General features: G+C 41.2%; 1 protein-coding gene across 1 annotated transcript in view; it reads right to left on the reverse strand.

Annotated features, from left to right (window-relative positions):
- Positions 1-991: 991 nt before the first annotated feature.
- Positions 992-25,224, reverse strand: part of mlf1 (myeloid leukemia factor 1) — a 37,871-nt gene continuing 13,638 nt past the window's right edge. Inside the window, exons 5-7 of the mRNA XM_060834208.1 lie at positions 17,561-17,720; positions 10,168-10,279; positions 992-1,109 (exon numbers count right to left, since the gene is read on the reverse strand). Coding sequence (XP_060690191.1) covers positions 1,001-1,109; positions 10,168-10,279; positions 17,561-17,720 — 381 coding nt within the window. The 3' untranslated portion in view covers positions 992-1,000. The remainder of the gene's footprint in view (positions 1,110-10,167; positions 10,280-17,560; positions 17,721-25,224) is intronic.

The raw sequence follows: 25,224 nt of genomic DNA on the forward strand, positions 1-25,224 counted from the left end.
CTTCCCATCCTCAGCTCCACAAGAGAAACTATTCCCCAGAGCAGGAAGTCTACCTGTGGCTCCCACTGCTGTCTTCCAATTAGCTTGGCTTTTGGTGGGAATTCAGTTGGATTGGCTTGGCATGTATTCATTGGAAATTAGATGAATGAGACCATCATCTTGAAACATGTAAAATCCTAAAGTGACTAGAGAGGGCAAATGCTAAAAAGATGTTCCCCCTTATGGGAGAGGCTAAGATGAGGATCAGGGTACAATTTAAAATTAAGAGCTCTTCAAGTTAAGATGGCGATGAGATTTTTTTTCCTCACACATGGTTGTCAGTCTGTGGAATTCTCTAATCCAGAGAGGATTGAAGGCAGGGTTGTTAAATATTTTTAAAGTTGAGTTACATAAATTCTTGTCTGACAAAGGTATGGGAGGAGACAAGAAAGTAGAGACCAAAATCATATCAACCATGATCTTGTCAATTGGTGGAACAGGTTCAAGGTGACAAGTGGCCCACTTCTGCTGCTATTTCATATGATTTAAATGCTATAAGCTGCACTTAATGCTGAGAACTTTGCAGGATCTACTTAAATCAGGTTACATGCTCACAAAACATTGTACATCCTAACAACTTCATCAAATGGAAGTAGCAATTGCCCTTAGCGTCCACTTGATGTACATCACCAATAAAAATTAAACTCTGTATTTTGATCCACAGTTACTAAATCAAATCAGAATCTTCACCTATATTTCTGAACACCTCTATTTTTGTTGTCAATCTTAACTAAATAGATATTGACTATAAACTTCCATAAAATGCATTCCCTTTATTTATTGCACACTACTGATGACAAAAGATTAAGTGCTGGTTGTGCAGGCTTAGCCAAAAGCTAAAAGTGAACAAAAGTATTCTACATGAGCACAACTACAACTTTAAAAACACAGCCTTAATATTAACAAACGATAAAATGTCCCAAGACACAAAATGAAGAGCCAGGTAGTTTCAGTGAGATGTTCATTTTCTTCCATGTTTCATCATATGCTGTCCGTTTCGTTGAGCAGGACAGCCACAACCACCAGAGGGAGTAACAGGAAGTGGAGCAGTTGGTCCTCTGGCACATGTACTACAATGAAAAATTCCAGTATAATATTAATGAAGTACGAACAATTTTCATTGCTATGAGTTTTGAATATACTGGCAATAACTCTTTTACTTCAGCTGTCAGAATCTAATAGCAATAACAGCTTATTATTTACAGTACAGAAGTTTAAATCTTAGGGTCTTTATCTTATAATTTCAATCAGAATACAGTACATAATTATTGCTTAGAACATATGGATATGCAATATTGGCATAGGATTTGTGGACAATAGTGAAGCAATGGCACTATATAATAAAGTCTGGGAGATACTTGCTTCTCTAACGCCACGTGTAATTATCAGAATACAAACTATGAAATATATATTTTAAAATTACATTTTTTAAATCTTTTGAGGAATCAAAGAGATTGCTTAACAGGAATTATGACTCTGAATGCCATTAAAAACTCAGATTGAATAGGATTTGTTTTGTTGGTTCTTGTAATGAATCGATTTCCAGTTGATTTAGCACATGTTATGGAGAAGGGTATCAGTGACTCAAACCTCTGCATTTCACATTTAAGAGTACATGTACATGCTGGAAAGTTGCCATAAATTTTACACAACTAATTTTGGTGAATGCTGAATCCATGAAGGATTACTGCAGATACAAAATAATACATTTTATTGTAAACTTCAAAGTGCCACAAGTCCAGTCAATAACTTTGAACAATTGAAGGAAAATTTGCAAGAATCTTATCACTTTCATAACATGCAAGCTACCACTGCTTCTTCTCTAGCTTCTTGAGCCGTAAGATTTTTAACTGACCAAATAATCTAATTGTATTTGCACCTCTCCTGCCCACAACCAAGATTTCTTGCTCATGGAGCTTTTGTAATTGGCTGAGTTAACTAGCAACGGTTGGCTGAAATGGTAGATAAAAGTATCTGTTATTTGCTCTTCGATGTATGGTGCAGTATTATTTTTTAAAAATTCATTTGTGGAATGTTGGCGTCCCTGGCTGCCAGCATTTATTGCCCATTCCACCTTCACCCACAATGTCATTAAGGAGGCAATTCCAGTACTTTGACCCTGCAACAGTGAAGGAACAGGATATATTTTCAAGTTAGGATAGTGAGTAGATTGGAGGGAAATTTGCAGGTGGTAGAGTTCCCATGTATGGCTGCCCTTGTCCTTCCAGATGGAAGTGGTTGTGGATATGGAAGAAGCTGCCTGAGGATTCTGAATAAAGTTCTGCAGTGCATCGTGTCGACAGAACACACTGCTGCTAATGAGGGTCAGTGGTGGAGTGAGTGGACACTTGTGGATGTATTACTAATCAAATGGGCTGCTTTATCCTGGATAGCTTCAAACTTCTTGAGTGTTATTGGAGCTGCACTCATCCAGGCAAGTGGGGAGTATTCCATCACACTCCTGACTTGTGCCTTGTAGATAATGGACAGATTTTGGGGAGTCAGGAGATGAGTTACACAACACAGTATTCCTAGCCTCTGATGTGCTCTTGTAGCCACTGTGTTTATGTGATGAATCCAGTGAGTTTCTGGTCAATGGTAACCACCACCACCAACACCAACACCACCCTCCACCCCACCCCATCCCCAACCACCACCCCCATCCCCTCCCCCCCCACCCCACACACACGCACACACACACCGGCATGTTGATAGTAGGAGATTCAGTGATGGTAACACCAGTGAGTTTTAAGAGGTGGTGATTAGATTGTCCCTTACTGGTGATGATCATAGTTCAGCCTATTACCTCTGGCAGGGGAAGGGAAACAATATGAATATCCAACAAATTGTAATAATGAGGTTTGAAAATGACTTAGCCAGAAGATTGCTGTTTATGTGCATTATAACATCACCATTCATTTTGCAAAGTTTTATCTTGCAAATACTTAAAGAATCACAGAGTTGTACAGCTTCTGTCTAACTCATCCACACCCACCAGATATCCTAAGCTGATCTCGGCCCATTTGCCAATATTTGGGATATATCCCTTCTAAACTCCTCCCATTCATGTGCTCAACCAGATGCCTTTTAAATAGTGCAGTCATATCCGCCTCCACCATCTCCTTTGGCAGCTCATTCCATACACATACCACCTTCTGTGTGAAAAAGTTGTTCTTCAGGTCCCTTTTAAACCTTTCCTCTCTCATCTTAAACCTGCATCCTCTAGTTCTGGCCTCCCTACCCTGGGAAAATGACCTTGGTTATTCACCTTATCCATGCCACTCATGATTTTAGCAATGTGGATAAGGTCACCCCTCAGCCTCCGATGCTCCAGGTAAAATAGCCTTGGCCTAATCAGCATCTCCCCATTGCTCACACCCTCCAATCCCGGTAAACACTCTTGCAAATCTTTTCTGAACCCTTTCAAGTTTAAGCAACATCTTTCTTGTAGCAGGGAGACCAGAATTGAAGCTGAAAATGTGTTGCTGGTTAAAGCACAGCAGGTTAGGCAGCATCCAAGGAACAGGAAATTCGACGTTTCGGGCCAGAGCCCTTGGCTCTGGCCCGAAACGTCGAAATTCCTGTTCCTTGGATGCTGCCTAACCTGCTGTGCTTTAACCAGCAACACATTTTCAGCTCTGATCTCCAGCATCTGCAGACCTCACTTTTTACTCGAAGACCAGAATTGAACACAGTATTCCAGAAGTGACTTCACCAATGTCCTGTACATCTGCAACATGACATCCCAACTCCTATATTCAATGCACTAATCAATGACATCGTGCATGCCAAACATCATTTTCATCATCTTGTCTATCTGCAACTCCACTTTCAAGGAATTATGCACCTGCACCCTTAGGTCTGTTTGTTCTGCAACATTCTCCAGGGCCCGACCATGAATTGTCTAAGTCTTTCCCTGCTTTGCCTTATCAAAAATGTGACACCTTACATTTATCTAAATTAATCTCCATCTGTCATGCCTTGGACCACTGGCCCATCTAATCAAGATCCCTTTGTAATCTGAGATAGCCTTTTTCACTATCCATAACACTACCAATATGGTGTCATCTGCAAACGTACTAACCAAGCCTCCTATATTTCTGTCCAAATAGTTTATACAAAATATGAAAAGCAGTTGCCCCAGCACCAATCCTTGTGGCACACTGCTGGTCATAAACCTCCATCTGAAAAATCCTCTACTACCACCCTCTGTCTTAATTGATGATTAATGAAAATTATGTACATATGAAGTTAAACAAAACATATTTCGAAATAGCTTCATATTTCAATACATCAGAAACATACAAGTCAAATTAATCTGGGGTTTGTGAATGATTTGAATCCTTACAATTAAAATAATATAAGAAGTTTAGATGTGATTTTGCTGGAGCAGTACAGGAAGAACAACATCAGTTTGGTATAAACAGAAAGTTAGAGGACAAACGAATATACATTCCAGTATTACTGTTTGAGGCACTGGATTAAGTCTCTGGAGCATTGTAGAATTCTAACCAAGAATTATACAAACAATATTATTACTTATTAAGGGGCAGAGAAGTTTCAGGAACTACCTTTAAGAGGAGTGGTTAAAATAAAGCTGGGTTTTCTCCTGTTTGAAAATATATGTAAAATTGGTTTAATTTACAGTGGTGAAAGGCTCAAAGGGTATGACATGGAAGTTAAAAATGATTAGCTTTCTCTTATTCTTGCTTAAAAGCTGTTCACCTCTAACATCTTTCAGCTCAGTAAAAGATTATCAACCTAACATCATAAATTTGGTGTCACTTGCTCTGCTTTAGTGTTTCCAGCATTTTCTGTTCTTATTTTAAAAGGAGGATTTAGAAAGGAGATTGAAACATTTTACAAAACAAGTAATACTTTGATATGGGTTGCTCTTTAAGGGAATGGTACAAATACTTACACGAGGCAACTGGATTCATTTCAGAGCAAAAATGTAATCAAATTATAGAATGAAAAAGCAGGTTGGTGAAATCACAATCATTCAAACTGAGCCAGATATGTAGGTGGCTTCATCCCTATTTCTTGTTTTTTTTTGACTGAAGCTTGAAGCACAAAGAAGAATTCAGGTGGTGCTTAGAGATTTTCATGAAAATCCAGACAATGGATCTGAAGCTAAATGAGAGAACTGATTTTTTTTTTACTTATGATGCAAAGTTGTCATCCTGGTATTCTTATCAATCCATGGTCTCACCCACTCTATCTTTGTAACCTAATTCAGTTCATGATGTGAAAGTTAAAAATCAAAACACCAGGTTATAGATATTGGTGCTACTCTAGTTCCTGTGCTTTTGTTATTTAAGTTTCTGTATTTCTTCTTATTTCAATTGTTTCATTATTGTTTTTTTTCTTTGCCTAGGGTATAATTTCTCCCTGAAGTTTTCAATTGTTCTGCATCTTTTCACCTTTAAACTGTACCTAAAACCAACCTCCTTGATTGATGTTTTTGTCCCTTGTCTTCATATGTTGCTAAGAGGCCAGCATAAAGTTTGATCTGATATTACCCCAGCCGAACACATAAGGATATTCTATTGTCTTAAAGGTGTTATATAAATGACATGTTGCCAAAATTAAGCCTTTGTAGTTTTTGCTGAACTCTGCATCGATGCTTACAGATTTGTGCTTTGGTTAAATGTACAAGAATCTTGGTTTGTCCACAATAGCAACAATATGCTTTAAAACAAAAGAGTCTGAAGTTCCAAAAATAACAAGGAAATTTTTTCAGAAATTACCATGGAAGATTTTTTTTTGTCACCTTTCTCTCAACATCATGACACAGCTTCAGTAACCACTACTCCTTGTGGTAGAGAAACCCTTGAAGTTGATGATGATCCCAAGCACATGGATTTCCACAAGGCTGCTCACATAAATGGAAACTTTTGAGCACTTTACAAAGAAAGGAGGCAAAAAAACCAGATTGCGGTAGCCATCAAAACATAAAGAACTGCAAAGGTTTTTCTAGTCCTCGAAGAATAGGTAAAAGATACCAACGGAAAGTGGGATTGGAAAGGAATAATGCTTGAAAGATCATAAGAAAAAGGAGTTGGTCATTTGGCCTGTTCTGGCATTCAATAAGACATGCTAAGACTGTGACCTTTACTCCTCTTTCCTGCTTGATACCAAACACATTCTTTTTTGAACAAATATCTGTACAACTCAAGCATTAATGTATTCAGTGACCCACCACCACTGTTCTCTGTCAGAAGAGTAATGGCACCAAGATAGAGATTAAAAAATCATTAAAGATCCCTTATTTTTAAATGGTGCCAATACTATGTTACTCCACGCGATGAAAGACCTTCCCAAGAAACACTCTGTCCAACTCCCTTATATGTTTCAATAAGTTCACCTAACATTCATCTTTGCTTTAATGAATGGAGGCCTTTTCTCATCAGTCAACACTTCATTCTAGGAATCAGCCGAATCAACCTTCTTTGAACCATTTCCAAAACAAGTAAATCCCTCCTTAGGAAAGGACAGCAGCAATTAAAGCAGCACAGTTCAATGTCACTAATGCCTTGTACAGTTACAGCAAGATTTCCCTGCCTCTATATTCTATTCCTCTTACAATCCAATTCTATATTCTGTTGGCCTTCCTAGTTACTTAGTGTACCTGCATTCTAACTTTCTGTGATTCAGGCACAAGGAACATTCATTTAAATAATGTTTTGCTCTGTTATTCATCTTGACAAAGTGGCCAACTTGCATTTTCCCACATTAGATTGCACTGCTGCTATTTCTGTGCAGAATAATCAAACACAATGCAGAGCAGGGCATTAGGGACCAAGCAGGATAGGAAAGCCAGAGATAAATGGAGACGGACTGAGATCTGCACTAATTTTCAACAGACATGCATTTAACATCCTGCCACAGTGTGGGAAATTTAAATTCAATTAAATAAATTTGGTTTCAGGAATGATAAGCATGAAACTTAAAGGATTGTCATACAAAATCATTCTGGTTCACTCCTGTTCTTTAAGGAAGGAAAGCCTTTGTTCAACCCTAGACAGCATTCTAGAAGTACAGAAATGTAGTGGACATTTCAAATGACTGAGCAAGTAACTCAGTAACCCAACTGGACAAAACACTGATATTTACCAAAGAATCAGGTGTGGTAAAGACACTGTCGACGGACCTTGAAAAGCCCTCTTCACTACCATTTGGAACTTTGTGCCAAAATTAAGATAGCTGACCAACAGACTAATTAAGTAATAGCCTGGTGTAGTCATGCTCCTCGGATGCTGCCTGAACTGCTGTGCTTTTCCAGCACCACTCTAATCTAGAATCTAGTCATACTCACAGAATTATAATTATAGAATTGTATCCTAGACTTCTCCTTCATTATGCATAGGTATGTCCTATACCAATGACATATCAGACAAACACTAGGTAGCAGCACAGTTGTATAAAGTCCCAAACTCATTGATTTTGGACTCCATGAATTCTCAAGGTTTCAGACCAAACAGGGACAAGGAAACCTGTTGGCGAGTATTACCTAACACCTTCCTTCATCTGACGAATCAGTTCTCATCTATGATATTGGCGGCACGGGTGGCTGCCTCACAGAACCAGCGTCCCAGGTTCGATTCCAGCCTTGGGTGACTGTGTGGAGTTTGCACATTCTCCCCGTGTTTGTGTGGGTTTCCTCCCATAGTCCAAAGAAGTGCAGGTCAGGTGATAAATTGCCCATGGTTATAGGTGCATTAGTCAAAGGGGGGGTGGGTCTGGGTGGGTTACTCTTCGGAGGGTCAGTGTGGACTGGTTGGACCGAACGTTCAGTTTCCACACTGTAGGGAATCTAATCTAATCATAAACACCACATTGAAGTGGGGCTGAGGATAGCAAGGATACAAAATGCATTACAAATAGCTTTAATAACCATCAACCAAAAATGGCTTGGTTGCACCACTCTAGACCTGAAAGATTGGGCCTGCATTAGAAGATGACAGAATCAACATTATTGCAACCTAAAAAAATCTACATCTCAAAAATGCATCTGCTGATTATAGCGTTGGCAAGAATGATTCTGCACAGTTTTTGTGCAGAGGAAGTCCCATCTTCATGCTGAAGACATCCATCAACATCTGTGTAAATTCAGACCTAGTGCTCACCAAAAGCAACCATTGTCTCAAATAAAAGGCTCAAGTTTCATATGGTAATGCCTGAAATCTGCCCGGGCTTGCTCAATTTGCTTTAAAATAACTCTTTTTCCAAAGGCATGTGCAAAAGATTGGTTTGAAGCAACAGAATGTAAAACACTCACAAACTTGATTGAGTTTTTTGAAGAAGTAACAAAGAAGATTGATGAGGGCAGAGCAGTAGATGTGATCTATCTGGACTTCAGTAAGGCATTCCGACAAGGTTCCCCATGGGAGACTGATTAGCAAGGTTAGATTTCGTGGAATACAGGGAGAACTAGCCATTTGATTACAGAACTGGCTCAAAGGTGGAAGACAGAGGGTGGTGGTGGAGGGTTGTTTTTCAGACTGGAAGCCTGTGACTAGTGGAGTGCCACAAGGATCGGTGCTGGGCCCTCTACTTTTTGTCATTTATATAAATGATTTGGATGCAAGGATAAGAGGTACAGTTAGTAAGTTTGTAGATGACACCAAAATTGGAGGTGTAGTGGACAGCGAAGAGGGTTACCTCAGATTACAACAGGATCTGGACCAGGTGGGCCAATGTGCTGAGAAGTGGCAGATGGAGTTTAAGTCAGATAAATGTGAGGTGCTGCATTTTGGGAAAGCAAATCTTAGCAGGACTTATACACTTGATGGTAAGGTCCCTAGGAAGTGTTGCTGAACAAAGAGACCTTGGAGTGCAAGCTCTTAGCTCCATGAAAGTGGAGTCACAGGTAGATAGGATAGTGGAGATGGCATTTGGTATGCTTCCTTTTATTGGTCAGAGTATTGAGTACAGGAGTTGGGAGGTCATGTTGCAGCTGTACAGGACATCTGTTAGGCGATTGTTGGAATATTGCGTGCAATTCTGGTCTCCTTCCTATCGGAAAGATGTTGTGAAACTTGAAAGGATTCAGAAAAGATTTGGAGGATTGCCAGGGTTGGAGGATTTGAGCTACAGAGAGAGGCTGAACAGGCTGGAGCTGTTTTCCCTGGAGCATCGGAGGCTGAGGGGTGACCTTATAGAGGTTGACAAAATTATGAGGGGTATGGATAGGATAAATAGACAAAGTCTTTTCCCTGGGTTGGGAGTCCAGGACTAGAGGGTATAGGTTTAGGGTGATATAGGGAAAGATATAAAAGGGACCTAAGGAGTAATTTTTTTGCGCAGAGGGTAGTGCGTATATGGAATGAGCTGCCAAAGGATGTGGTGGAGGCTGGTACAATTGCGTCATTTAAGAGGCATTTGGATGGGTATATGAATAGAAAGTGTTCAGAGGGATATGGGCCGGGTGCTGGCAGATGGGACTAGATTGGGTTGGGATATTTGGTTGGCATGGACAGGTTGGACCAAAGGGTCTGTTTCCATGCTGTACATCTCTATGACTCTATGACAATAATGCCAACCCGAACACAAATCTTCTTATCAAAACTAGAGCAACCAACAGTTAGTGACATTTTAAAGTTCCAAAAGGTCCTCAATAAAATCACCTCCTACTCTTCAATCTTCCAGACAATGCATGCCTTGTTTATGAAACCTCTACCTATTATCTAACTTTTGGAGTGTGATAACATTCTGGTCACCTGCGCTTCAATTCTTCCCTATCCAACATGTCTTTCAAAGATGAGTGTCCTCAACTGTACATAGGTCTAACCATAGTTTTGTGTAATTTGACCAAATTTGTTCCCCATTATCTTCTATCCCTTTAATTTATTTTTGTGCATGCACTAGTTTTAAGTCCCCAAAATTTCATGTGGTTTTCAAGCAAAGCAAATGTGTGAGAGCATCAGTTCTATCAAGGGGAAATAAAATATGGTAGAAGCTCTTATCAAAGGGGGTGGTAGATTTTCTTATCCTCAGTTTGGCTTGTTTAGGTTGATGATTCCACCTTAAAGGTGCAAAATGTCTCAGTGCCTAACTCTTATCCATGAAGGTCAAACTCCTAAATTTTAAATTCCATTTTAAATTCCATTCAATACTCTACTGTACCTTTGTCCCTCCATGGCTTTTCGTGCATCCTGAATACCAGAGGGACAAGTTCCAGAAGGCATATACCTTGACACCTTATTCTGCCATTCTTGGTCAAAATTTGCTGCATCATCTGTTGTTATAAGAAAACAAAACAGTTAGTTAGAAATACTTATGAATTTTCCTTCACCCTTCCAAGGTACACATACTCAAGCTCAAGTCAAATGGTGAGTTCTATTTGGGCATATTTCAGATTTGGCTTTATGACTTGTAAGTTATTAATGTCTGATGAACATGGGATTGATATGAAATTATTGATTTGAAACTGCACTCAAGAAATGTCTGGCAATTGTCCAAGGAAAAACAGCTCAGGAAAGATACACTATTTCTTAAGTACAGATCATAAGATGCAGAACTTGCAAAGGAAATGATCACTCCATGACTGTACGCAGATCCGCTCATGAAATGACGGGCTATAGTGTTTTAAGAAATTTAATGATCTTGGCAAGTGGTAGAATCTGAAACATTAGATCACATTTATGCAATATATCAACAATGAACTGATAACTTGGCACTCCTTCTTCCCACTGGTGCTCATTATACTGCATTGTTCATCTTACAGAGCCTTAGCTGCTGAGCAGCCACATTCCCCAGAAGGATACACAGGACTACACAGTCAACTTTGGAGCAAGCACCTGCATATTTCAAAGTTATAGCTTCAAAATACCAAGACCTTTCTAAATCATAGATCCAAGTCTGTAGAAGCTCTTTGATAAAGTCAGCTTGGCAATACGTTATCACAAGGGCATCTCAGCAACAGAGTACTGAAAAATGATAGCCCTGAAGTTGGTACAAAGGTATGTTCCATGTGGAAGGGCAACAATGAGAGTAAAACCTGGGAGTAAAGGTAGAGGGATACCTTGTTTAAATGCTCCTCAATCGAATCCTTACCTTTTTATTTGGATTTGCATCTCCAACTTGCACAGTAACATTCATCTACTTGAAGTGAACCTAAGTTCACTATTTAAAGGGACAAATCAGATGGAATTTAGAAGTTGTCTAGGATGGATTTACACAGGGAAAAGGCATTACATGCGATTGCAGTTATGAACGCATGTGTTCAAATTATGTCTCCTACGAATTGTACCACTTACAGTTTCAATGGCAACTTTTTCACACAGAAGGTGGTACGTGTATAGAATGAGCTGCCAGAGGAAGTGGTACAATTGCAACATTTAAGAGGCATTAGGATGGGTATGTGAATTGGGAGGGTTTGAAGGGATAAGGGCCAGGTGCTGGCAGGTGTGATTACATTGGGTTGGGATATTTGGTTGGCATGGACAGGTTGGACAGAAGGATCTGTTTCCATGCTATACATCTCTATGACTGCCGAATCATCACACCTCTATCATGCAGCTACTGTTAATCACTATCAGGGTTAAGTCCTACTTACATTTGCTTAGCTTTATGCTCATAACTTGGCACTGTTGCAAACCTCTGATCTCTTAGCTTGCGAACTAGTCAACATGGCAACCAAATTTTCCAAACATGTTACACTGCACTGATTTATGTAGATCCTCCACACTTTTAGAAGGTGGTACACAAATTTTGGCAGGAAATTAACTGGAGGGAAAAGGATACCTGATAAGTTCATTAAGGTAACTGTACTGAGGACAGCGGGCAGGGCTAAAGAGTTGAGTATCTTCATAGCTATTCCTCATAGTTATAGAGATACACAGCACAGAAACAGACCTTTCAGTCCAAACCATCCATACCAACCAGATATCCTAAATTAATCTAGTTCAATTTGCCAGCATTTGGCCCATATCCCTCTAAACCCTTCGTATGCATTTACCCATCCAGGTGTCTCTTAAATGTTGCAAATGTACCAGCCTCCACCACTTTCTCCAGCAGCTCATTCTATACATGCACAACATCTGTGAGAAAATGATGTCCCTTAGGTCCCTGTTAAATCTTTCCCCTTTCACCCTAAACGTATGCCCTCTAGTTCTGGACTGCCCCAAACTAGGGAAAAGATCTTGTCTCGGGCGGCACGGTGGCACAGTGGTTAGCACTGCTGCCTCACAGCGCCTGAGACCCGGGTTCAATTCCCAACTCAGGCGACTGACTGTGTGGAGTTTGCACGTTCTCCCCGTGTCTGCGTGGGTTTCCTCCGGGTGCTCCGATTTCCTCCCACAGTCCAAAGATGTGCGGGTCAGGTGAATTGGCCATGCTAAATTGCCCGTAGTGTTAGGTAAGGGGTAAATGTAGGGGTATGGGTGGGTTGCGCTTCGGCGGGTCGGTGTGGACTTGTTGGGCCGAAGGGCCTGTTTCCACACTGTAAGTCTAATCTAATCTAATCTAATCTATTTACCCTATCTATGACCCTCATGATTTTATAAACCTCTCTAAGGCCTTCCTGCAGTCTCTGACTCTCTATGGAAAACAGCTCCAGCCTATTGAGCCTTTCCGTACAGCTCAAACGCTCCAACCCTGGCAATATCCTTGTAAATCTATTCTGAACCCTTTCAAGTTTCACAACATCCAATCTTTCTTCCTCATTCCACGATCTCTTCTGCCATGGTGACACTAGGTGCATCCACAGAGCAGTTAGTGAACCACAAATTGTTATTGCTTGTACAGCCCTCATTCAGTTTTTGAATGGCCAAGTTTAAAAATAATGAGCAGTAGAGGTTTTAGTTTTAAGTTAAATGAATCATTGACTTATTACACAAAAAGAAGGTACAGATAAGATACATATAAAGATGAGAATAAGATTGGTCTGTTATCATTGCAGGCCTGGAGATTTCTCCTTCGCACAAGAACAGATTGAAAACCTGAAATCATAATTTAGGAGCTGCAATGGTTTCTGTAGTCGGAGATTTCTCTTACAGGTTCACCCAGGCTTTGAGGAAATTCAAACCTCTTTTATTTTGATTTTAGTGGAATGCAGGTGATGGTCTTTAATGGCTTGGTTCAGCACTACACCAGTGACCCTCCTGTGGCGTAGTGGTAGTGTCCCTAGCCTGGGACTCAGAGACGATTTGAAGGGCCTGTAAGGACCAATGTTGCCTCAAGGTTAATTGAATTTTGAATCCCTTTTGAATCATCAATTGTGATTGATGTTGAGATATTACTGCGGGTTTTTTAAACTGTCTGGCAGTGAATTAACAAGGACAGTCAACACCTTATGGTCAAATAGCCCTTCTTGCCCAGAAGACATAGTTTAGTTTGCTGTCATTGTTGAACTCCAAGCACAGCAAACTGCCACAGAATGAAGGAAAGGCGTTTGACAAGGTTCCCCATGGGAGACTGATTAACAAGGTTAGATCTCACGGAATACAGGGAGAACTAGCCATTTGGATACAGAACTGACTCAAAGGTAGAAAACAGAGGGTGGTGGTGGAGGGTTGTTTTTCAGACTGGAGGCCTGTGACCAGTGGATTGGTGCTGGGTCCACTACTTTTCATCATTTATATAAATAATTTGGATGCAAGCATAAGAGGGATAGTTAGTAAGTTTGCAGATGACACCAGAATTGGAGGTGTAGTGGACAGCGAAGAAGGTTACCTCAGATTACAGCGCTATCTTGATCAGATGGGCCAATGGGCTGAGAATTGGCAGATGAAGTTTAATTTAGATAAATGCGAGGTGTTGCATTTTAGAAAAGCAAATCTTAGCAGGACTTATACACTTAATGGTAAGGTCATAGGGACTGGTGATGAACAAAGAGACCTTGGAGTGCAGATTCATAGCTCCTTGAAGTAGAGTCATAGGTGGATAGGGTAGTGAAGAAGGCATTTGGTACACTTTCCTTTATTGGTCAGAGTATTGAGTACAGGAGTTGGGAGATCATGTTGCAGCTATACGGGACATTGGTTAGGCCACTGTTGGAATATTGCATGCAATTCTTGTTTCCTTCCTATCAGAAAAATGTTGTGAAACTTGAAAGGGTTCAGAAAAGATATATAAGGATGTTGTCAGCGTTGGAGGATTTGAACTATAGGGAGAGGTTGAACAGGCTGGGCTATTTTCCCTGGAGCATCAAAGGCTGAGGGCTGACCTTAGAGAGGTTTATAAAATCCTGAGGGGCATGGATAGGATAAATAGACAAGGTCTTTTCCCTGGGGTGGAGGAGTCCACAATTAGAGGGCATAACTTTAGAGTGAGGGGAAAGATATAAAAGAGATCGAAGGGGCAACTTTTCATGTAGAGGATGGTATGTGTATGGAATGAGCTGCCAGAAGGAAGTGGTGGAGGCTAGTACAATTGCAACATTTAAAAGGCATCTGGATGGGTATATGAAGAGGAAGGGTTTGGAGGGATATGGGCTGGGTGCTGGCAGGTGGGACTAGATTGGATTGGGATATCTGGTCGGCATGGACGAGTTGGACCGAAGGGTCTATTTCCATGCTGTACATCTCTATGACTCCATGATTATAACCAAAAAGGTACTGATCTGCATAATTTGCTGCCTATGATTACATACCAGATTCAAGGAAATGGCTGACACGATCTGAAAAGAATATGCATTTGGTAAATAGCAGCTTCCTTCATGAAAAAGCATGTAATCCTAAATAACCTTTATGCTCACCCTGCTTGCCCTTGTCTGGCATGGGAGTAAAATGAAATTAACAACATTGGACGGCAAATCATGAGTTGTCACTAATAAACACAGCACTGGCACAGAAAGAGCCAGTTGTCTTATGATCACTTCTTGGCCATGTCTCACAAATGTTCCCTGATGAAGTGAGAATAGCCTGTAACGGTATGTCCACCACAAAGAGACTTCACCTCCACTCCTTTTCAGGTAGTTTGTTCTGCTATTTGAGTCATGTTCAATTCCAAGAGGGAGGATGACTAGTGCACCCTTATCTGGGTGAAATTGATTGATACTGAAGTCATGAAGTCAGCAAACAATACTGTAACACCTATTGGTGTTTGAAATCTGCAACTATGGAAAGCAACAAAAATGTATAGATTTGTAAGAATTGCCAGAAGAAATTAATCAGAAATTTATCACGAGATGATAAATAGTGAGTGACCCCTTCAAATAGTGCTAGTGCTGGTTCCACGCTGCAGCTTCATAACACATTCAGTTGTGTGAGCTTCAGAAAGATGATGGCTGACACTGTGTGCTCACAGTGGCAGCACTGACATGATATGTTGATCTACATACTCCCACTACATATTTGCTCAAACAACTGCACTGATATGGCATAATGTGTAATCAAGAGGTATTTGAAAGTTGCAAAAACAGTGATCCCAGATCTGGATATCCCCATAATGTTGGAAAGGTGATTACCTGCATCTTTTCTCTACACTGTGGGCAGACATGGGGTCAACATTCATCCCTCTATAATGGCCAGAAAATCTGAATTTGAAGCCTGGCTATTACAATTTTCATTATTATTTAGCATGGCAGTATCTTTTTCTCAAGATGTGAAACCTGTTGATGTATTTATGTTAGTTCTCTTTGTCAGTCAAGAGATGCAGAACATATCATCTCATCTCCTTAAGTAAAGCCTCTGCTGATTACAACTCATCATCTCTGCCACAACTTGCTACCCTATGCACCCTCCAGCCTGTTCTTGCTCATGCCTTTCTACTGCTATGCTTTGACCAATCCACTTCCCTACACACCAACCATCCCCAACACCATAACTACAATAAAAGTGCTTATTTTTGATTTCACTAGCAACCATCTAATACCTATTTCAAAATGAAGACACCGTAATATGTATAATTTTAAGGCATATTTCCTTGAAACATGAAAGCATAACAAAATACATAGCACCGACAGGAAGGAGTAAAAATGTATTTTCAGCTATTGGAGGTATTCAACTGGTAGTAGTCATCAGGATTCTAGGTAGAACAAACAGATGCACACAGGTGTAGCTCAACTGGCTCCTGCTGGAAGAGTTAATGGCACTAACAGCCTGGACAGCAGTCACATATCATCCAGTACTCTTTGCAGCAGCTGCTGATGGGATCCAGGCTCCATTGGGACAGTTTGAAATCACCTTATTTTTCTCTAAACATTTTCACATAGATTTATGATCTCAAATTATCATCTCAACGTGTCCTGTCAATTTTGTGTGACAAAATGGTATGACAAAAAAAACACACTCCTTTAAAACCACTAAGCTCCAGCAAAACTTTCAGAATACTTAATGCAACTGCAAAGTAGCATTTAACATTGGTTATAGCACTGAATGAGATTTATAGACCTATTATTATAAAACAGCCTTTGATTTAGGATAACTAATATTGCAAGGGATCTGCTGGTAAAATTAAAACCTTGGTACCTAGTTTATGAACCAATCAGTAAGTTATGGGACTTTTAACCACAGATGAGAAATAAAAATAGTGGTTACTGAACAGGGTTCCAAAAAACAGCAGATTCCTACAGTAACTTCATTGAAGCTTACAGAATGGTCACAAACTCAGCCATGACTCAGATATGCCAGGTCCCAAAGTTTTCTGATCAGCATTGTTAAGTTGTTGCGTCTTTGACTATTCTTTACAAGGCCTTTGATGTGAAAGATATGAGCCTTGGATTAGGTCCCTCATTCCAGCCTCAGTTGAGACATGTTGTGTTAATGCTGCGATTCTTTTTCTCAGCTGGGACCTAAGAATGTATGTGGGGATCACTTGAGGATCCAGGTTCATGGATCTCTGAAGAAAGTGGAGGCAAGATTTATTTTTAAGTTTTTAAAGCTGTTTATTTTCACAGCTAAATGGATGAAGGTCTGGTTTTCCAGACCACTCCTTTAGACCATGGAAACCTATGTAGGATTAGCAGTGGAGCCTCACAATGGAAGTCTGATGCCAGCATAATTACTAGGTTTGTCTTTATAGAGCTTCAATAGTTTAGTGCATCCTGACACAGTTAGATAATCTAGATTAGACTTTCAGTGTGGAAACAGGCCCTTCGGCCCAACAAGTCCACACCGACCCGCCGAAGCGAAACCCACCCATACCCCTACATTTACCCCTTACCTAACACTACGGGCAATTTAGCATGGCCAATTCACCTGACCCGCACATCTTTGGACTGTGGGAGGAAACCGGAGCACCCGGAGGAAACCCACGCAGACACGGGGAGAACGTGCAAACTCCACACAGTCAGTCGCCTGAGTCGGGAATTGAACCCGGGTCTCAGGTGCTGTGAGGCAGCAGTGGTAACCACTGTGCCACCGTGCCGCCCAACTGTGCCACTGTGCCGCCCAATGCACATTAAGTGAAAAACTAAAATATAAGCACAGAACTTGGTGAAAAGAATGGCTTCTGAAAATAATCATAACATAATATATATGCATAAGAATAAATGCTGCATATATTCTTTTTGATATCTTTATATTATTTAATGTTATATTTTGAAATAAACCGAATAACAATGCAGTTGCCTCACTTTCATTTAGGTTGATAAATTGCTGATCAATTTCTTCGTGGCCTGTCCTCTGGTTTCTGGATTTCTGAATTACATGAGCACGGTCTTGAATGTGATGACCAATTGACATTTTTTCAATTCCACTTTCAGAGTCTTTTACTGCCCGCCTTGTCTCTTTGATCTGTAAAATTCATAGGTTGTTAATTCACACAATGATACCTCCAAAAGAACTTTATACAATAAACCAGTTATTTTTTTTCAGTAAATACTTCTTGTACTCTGTGCCCCCACTTATAAAATGTAGGATTCTGAATGCCTTATCAGCCCTCATCACTATTAATAATTTGTGCATGTCTATCATATACCACTGTACTTTGCTTTCTGTCACTCAGCTAAATTCGTATCAATATTGCTATACTTTTAACACTTATTTCGTAAGACACTAATTTTATTGACAAGACTGCACATGGCACTGTATCAAGATTGTTTAGAAACCCAGTTAGGTTACATGAACCACATCACCCTCATCAGCCCCTGACCAAAATTCAAGCAAGTCAGGTAAACATTATTTGCTTTTCACAAATCTACTCCGGCTTTCCTTAATTAATGTGCAGTTGTTCAAGTGACTGTTAATTTGGGACACAACATCATCATTTCTAAAATTTCTTCCACCATTAAATTAACCTGAAGGACTTACAGTGCTTATGTTCATTCTCACACAATTTCCAGAACAAGACTGTAAATTCTATGATCCTTGGGCAATGCTGTGCATCCGAGGAGTATCAGAACATTATGCTTGAAAATTCACATACTTTCCTCAGAACCCTTGGATCCATCTCCTCCATTGAATTCTAAAAATTAAGTGCTGACACAATACCTCTTCTTTCTAAATTTTTAATCTCAATATAGTCTTAACTATCTCCTCCTTTACCACAGTTTAGGTAGCATGTTCCACCTAATAAAGATGGTGAGTATCTCAATCAGGCCCTATCTCCATTTGTAAATCTATTTTTGGATCTCTGGTCAGCTTCACTCCTTTACTATTCCTTTTCAACAATTTATTGCCTATAGATGACTTTCGGGTTCCCTTCATTAGCCTCCAGTTTCATTTCATTCTGGCTTTTTGCTTCTCTTATTTGTTCTAATACTTGTCTGCAGAACCATCTATATTCTACTCAGTTATCACTGATGTTATTCACCTAACATTTGTCAGTGTGCAACCTTTTGCTTTGATTCAATTTACTTCCTACCTTTTATCATCCAGAATCTGGATTTATTTGTTCTACATTCCCCCTCATGGGAATGCATCTTGTCTGTATCTGAATTATCTCCACTTCAAAGGCAGAAGACGATAGTTCTGTCATAGTTTTGCCTGCCAATTTCTAAATCAAATTTATGAAATCAGAGACGTGCATAGCTCACTGATATTGAACCTCCATCAGTCAGTTAGTTTTACATGAATCTGCTTTTCACCCTTCTTGATACTGTCCAAAACCTAGGGAGAATATGATCACTGTTAAGTAAATGTTCCCCTTCTCAAATATAATTCCCATGACTCATTTGATTTCCCAGATCGTGATCCAGCAATGAATCTTCCTTGTGGAAATGAAAATGTACTGTAGAAAATTCTATTGAACACATTTCTGAAATTCTTGCTTTTCTTTGCCTTTTACACTATTACTGTTCCCATGTATTCTAGCATAATTAAAGCCCCCACCCCCCGCCACCATTACCTGTCTGTAATTTATTTGCTAATTTGTTCCTCTACCAATTCTAACTTCTCAGTCGACTACAGACTACAACCAAGTAATGATATTTCTGCTTTTTTGTTAACACTAACCAAATGGATTTTGTCCTTGTCCCCTCTGGGAAACAGTTTCTCACTCCAGCTCTGTGATGTTCACCTTAATTGATACTGTTACTCTGCCTTTCCCCAACTTTTCTGAACACATAGAATGGACCATATTTAGTATGCAGACTGTTGCGTTTTTTTTATTCAGGTCTTAATTATTGCCACAACCTACTTCCTGAAATCCACCAAACTTATTTGCCACACCCCATGTATCCACATAGTTGCAGAGTAAGCCTAATTTAGATTTGATTATATTTCCTTTTACCCTGAATCCCACCTATTTCCACACATTATGTCTTTCCCAATTCCTTGTGTTCCTTGTTTTTCCTTTCAAATATTACATCTGCTTCTCACACCCCAGCCAAGTTAGATTAAATCCTCCCCAGTGACACTAGCAAATTACATAACAGGACTTGAATTTGACTTTGTTCATCCTCTTTACACAGACTCATCTCCCTCATTGGTAGTATGGAATCCCCAACCTCTATATGAGAAAAGTCTTGACTAATCAATGAACTCCAGAGATCAGACTGGCCACCTGCAATATTAAAAGTTGAGTTAAGTAGGTAGAGGAATTAGCTGCAAATGTGTTGCTGGTCAAAGCACAGCAGGCCAGGCAGCATCTCAGGAATAGAGAATTCGACGTTTCGAGCATAAGCCCTTCATCAGGAATGAGAGAGAGTAGCCAAGCAGGCTAAGATAAAAGGTAGGGAGGAGGGACTAGGGGGAGGGGCGATGGAGGTGGGATAGGTGGAAGGAGGTCAAGGTGAGGGTGATAGGCCGGAGTGGGGTGGGGGCGGAGAGGTCAGGAAGAGGATTGCAGGTTAGGAGGGCGGTGCTGAGTTGAGGGAACCGACTGAGACAAGGTGGGGGGAGGGGAAATGAGGAAACTGGAGAAATCTGAATTCATACTTTGTGGTTGGAGGGTTCCCAGGCAGAAGATGAGGCGCTCCTCCTCCAGCCGTCGTGTTGTTATGTTCTGCCGGTGGAGGAGTCCAAGGACCTGCATGTCCTCGGTGGAGTGGGAGGGAGAGTTAAAGTGTTGAGCCACGGGGTGATTGGGTTGGTTGGTTCGGGCGGCCCGGAGGTGTTCTCTGAAGCGTTCCGCAAGTAAGCAGCCTGTCTCACCAATATAGAGGAGGCCACATCGGGTGCAGCGGATGCAATAGATGATGTGTGTGGAGGTACAGGTGAACTTGTGGCGGATATGGAAGGATCCCTTGGGGCCTTGGAGGGAAGTGAGTGTGGAGGTGTGGGCGCAAGTTTTACATTTCCTGCGGTTGCAGGGGAAGGTGCCAGGGGTGGAGGTTGGGTTGGTGGGGGGTGTGGATCTGACGAGGGAGTCACGAAGGGAGTGGTCCTTGCGGAACGCTGATAGGGGAGGGGAGGGAAATATATCCTTGGTGGTGGGGTCCGTTTGGAGGTGGCGGAAATGGCGGCGGATGATACGTTGTATGCGGAGGTTGGTGGGGTGGTAGGTGAGAACCAGTGGGGTTCTGTCTTGGTGGCGGTTGGAGGAGCGGGGCTCAAGGGCGGAGGAGCGGGAAGTGGAGGAGATGCGGTGGAGGGCATCGTCGATCACGTCTGGGGGGAATCTGCGGTCCTTGAAGAAGGAGGCCATCTGGGCTGTGCGGTGTTGGAATTGGTCCTCCTGGGAGCAGATGCGGCGGAGACGAAGGAATTGGGAATATGGGATGGCGTTTTTACAAGGGGCAGGGTGGGAGGAGGTGTAGTCCAGGTAGCTGTGGGAGTCAGTCGGTTTATAATAGATGTCTGTGTTGAGTCGGTCGCCCGAGATAGAGATGGAAAGGTCTAGGAAGGGGAGGGAGGAGTCTGAGACAGTCCAGGTGAATTTCAGGTCAGGATGGAAGGTGTTAGTAAAGTTGATGAACTGTTCAACCTCCTCGTGGGAGCACGAGGCAGCGCTGATACAGTCATCGATGTAGCGGTGGAAAAGGTGGGGGGTGGTGCCAGTGTAGTTGCGGAAGATGGACTGTTCCACATATCCTACGAAGAGGCAGGCATAGCTGGGGCCCATGCGGGTGCCCATGGCAACTCCTTTAGTTTGGAGGAAGTGGGAGGATTGAAAAGAGAAGTTATTCAGGGTGAGGACCAGTTCAGTCAGTCGAAGGAGGGTGTCAGTGGAAGGGTACTGGTTGGTGCGGCGGGAAAGGAAGAAGCGGAGGGCTTTGAGTCCTTCATGATGGGGGATGGAGGTGTACAGGGACTGGATGTCGGTTTTACATTTCTAACCTGCTCCTCTATCATCTTGTGGGATTAACATTACAAATATTCTGATAAAATTGGAGATGAATATCTTCTTCTGGAAGGCAGCTGATTTTTAATTTAGAAGTGATAAACATTTTGACCATAAAGGAGAACCAAGAGGCTAACATGACAGATCAAGTTAGTGAGCTGGAAAGTGAAGAGGCAAGGAAATATGAGCATGGAAATAGCCAATTTATGTGCTAAGGTTATTGGTAAGCAGATAGTAAATTTAAAGTTGTCTGGAAATGTAAAGAGAAAATCAACAACAGAGTATTTCACTTAACTAGTCCGATTTGCTTCAAGCTTTATCCGACTGCAATTTATGATTCTTTTCAGTTGAAATGTAAATGGTCATAAGCCAACCTGTGCCATACTTGAGTTGTTGGGCAGGTTTGGTAACAAAGCTGCAGTGCAGATTTGAACCAAAATTGCTTCAGTATCCTAATCTGATTCTTATTTCAGTAAGTTAATGAAATTGCCACAGGTGTGCTAGCTGCATACATTGAGGCGTGTCCACTCATAAGAACTGATAGTGCCACATCAATAATTTTTGTTTGGTCAATGCTGCCTCCCCATTTGTGCCTAAAACCACACAGCATTGAATTGAAAAATGTCTTCCAAATGTTGCTCAATCATTTTCCTTTCAGGATGTTCCTTGTGTGGGAAAGTACAGCAAGTATCAAACAGGAAGTAAGAATAAAATTCAAGTCAGGACTTAAGCTATAGGGAGAGGCCGAATAGGCTGCAGCTCTTTCCCCTGGAGCATCAGAGGCTTATAGAGGTTTATAAAATCATGAGGGGCATGGATGGGGTAAATAGACAATGTCTTTTCCCTGGGGTGGGGGAGTCCAGAACTAGAGGACATAGGTTTAGGGTGAAAGGAGAAAGATTTAAAAGGAACCTAAGGGTAAACTTTTTCATGCAAAGAGTGGCATGTGTACAGAATGAGCTGCCAGAGAAAGTGATGGAGGAGGGTAGCACAAATATAACATTTAAAGGCAGCTAGATGGGTACATGATTAGGAAGGGTTTAAAGGGATATGGGCCAAGTGGTGGCAAATGGGATAGATTAATTTAGAATATCTGGTCAGCATGGATGAGTTAGACCAAACGATCGGTTTCTGTGTTGTACATCTCAGGATAATGTTTAACTATGGAGAGCATCATAATCAAGATGGTTACACCCATCAACCCAGCAATAATCACTAGTTGGAATTCAGGTGTTATAGCCAGTTGCAACATACCAAATGATTCTTAAGTTAAGATCAATTTAGCATAGGTCAGTGACTGAATCTAAAAGCAGGATTTTTGAGATGGTGGGCTTTCGCTACCCCAATCTGAGGAGTTAGTGTGAGAGCCATCCCATCCAAAAGGTATTAATTGCCTATAGACTGGTGTCTGGACTTTACAGGCCTCCTCAGGCTTTCAATGGGGAGGCACATAAAATATACCATGTGGCTAGTCCACCACCTACCTACCTACCCTTGACTGAGCTTCCCTATTATGGGTGCTAAAATCAACAGCCTGCTCACCACTGCTTTTCTTAAAAATGTGCAATTGAATTTGTTAATGAGCTAAATGATCCAAATTATATGCTGTATGTTGCCTTCACCACAAATGGTTGACAGGTGTGGATTCGGAGGCAAGCACCAATGGCATCTCAACAGCTTCAGCCTGCAAGAAATGAGTCTGACCAGATGTAGCTCTCCTTCCACCACTGAGGAGGAAGCTAAAAACTGTGTTTATACTAGAAGGGTCTTCTATTGCACTTTCTATCAGCTCAGATACTTTCACCTCAAGTGAGTACATTAGCTAGATTAGACTCAGGAGCATAGTCCAGTTAGTCATCTGTGCCATCTGTGCCATGACTTCACAGCTGACCAACAAAAAAATGCCCTGGTCATTGGCACTCAGAGGTCTGTTGGAGACCAGGCACCTGATTAGCATAGAGATAAGTGGATTCCATGGTGTGGACCATTTGTTACAGACTTTGGTTAACAGGATTGAAGGTTGCAGTAGTCCATCAATATTATCAGTATCATGCTGGCTCTGGGTTGTGCAAGCACAGCTGTCTCCATGGACAGACTGGTGGCTACTGTGGGAAATTAGATTCAGCAAAATGCTCAGTTTCTACTGGCAATGCAAGCAGACTGGCACTCATACTTAGCTTAGCTGACGTCATTTTCAGGTGCAGCTTTTCTCTCAGCCCCTTTCAAGACAGGCTGATGCCAGCAGGCAGCAGATGGAGGAGGAAACAAATGCCCAAACCATCAAAACCAATAAGTTCCACCACAGGACAGAGTCCCTCCACCCCGCTGTGGAACTGGGATTACTCCTAGATACAATTGGTGGGCAAGGAAAAAGCAAAGTATCTCAGGCAGACAGATGCCAATTTTTGTTCTAAATAGAATATCTCATCAGAAAATATTATGGCATTTTAAATCATTAACTATGTGATTGACGTCATCCTAGCTGCAAGAACCAGAATGAGGCACGAGAAAAGACTATTCTTAGTGCTACATGATATTAGAATCCCATCTGAAAGGGTATTAACCTTTCTCTGATGCCTGTCATCACACTACATGTTGTTATTATTGAATTTGAGAGCATCAGACATTGTGAATCCTTCGAACAATTCATGTTAACTTTTATTAAACCACAGGAAAAGTGACAAAAGAACACCTGGGTGCAGCGCAAATAAACAGGAAATTAGCAGTGCAATAGATTTACTGAAACCTTTACTAATCCTTCACACCACCGAAGAAACACAGCATTCATATAAGAACATGTTCTAATATATTACAAATCAATGTGAGTGGAAAGCAGCTTGGTGCCCTTGTGCACCATATAACAATTTGAAATGTTTTGGGAATTGTCCACTGCAGGTGACACTTTAAAGTTCTCCTGTGATCACTTCAGCTTTATAGGAATCACTAGGATTAATTCGCAATGATCAATGATATGATTAGAAATGCTTGTGGCCAGGACTTTTAATCTACATTGTTAATCATTGCAATACGATGCACAGGCAGAGTTTTGTAATTGCAGATGTGTTCAATTTTGAATTTATGAGTGCCTGATTAATGCAATTGTCCTTTGAAAAACTTCACATCAGCTACGTGTGGACTATGCCTCCACAGACTAAATAAAACAAACTTACTCTGCCCACCTTGGGTGTGCCAGGAGCCATTTTTCATGCTCAATCATTACTCAGTTGAGATTTGGTAGAAGATGGAAGGCTTTCCAAATCACACTTAAGCGTATTACAGGCTCTGCCTAGAATACTAGGTGCAAACCCCCTCCCCCATCCTGAAACTTCATGTTCTATTCTGCTTGCAGTACCGATCAACTACATCAACTTTGAGCCACCCCATATTCCCATCCAATGTTTTTGTTTAGCTATTAGTACCACAAATTATCTCCAAGCCCCACATTTACCACACAACCATGCTCCTTCTGACCAACCATAGACCCCCTTGATTGGAAGAAGGACTACTCGACTTAGGCCTTCAGAATAGCAACTTAGTTGAATAGAGTGCATGCCACTTAGGTTGCTGGCTTGGCTG

Source organism: Hemiscyllium ocellatum, chromosome 13 (genome assembly GCF_020745735.1).
Source record: "Hemiscyllium ocellatum isolate sHemOce1 chromosome 13, sHemOce1.pat.X.cur, whole genome shotgun sequence".
Taxonomy (NCBI): Eukaryota; Metazoa; Chordata; class Chondrichthyes; order Orectolobiformes; family Hemiscylliidae; genus Hemiscyllium; species Hemiscyllium ocellatum.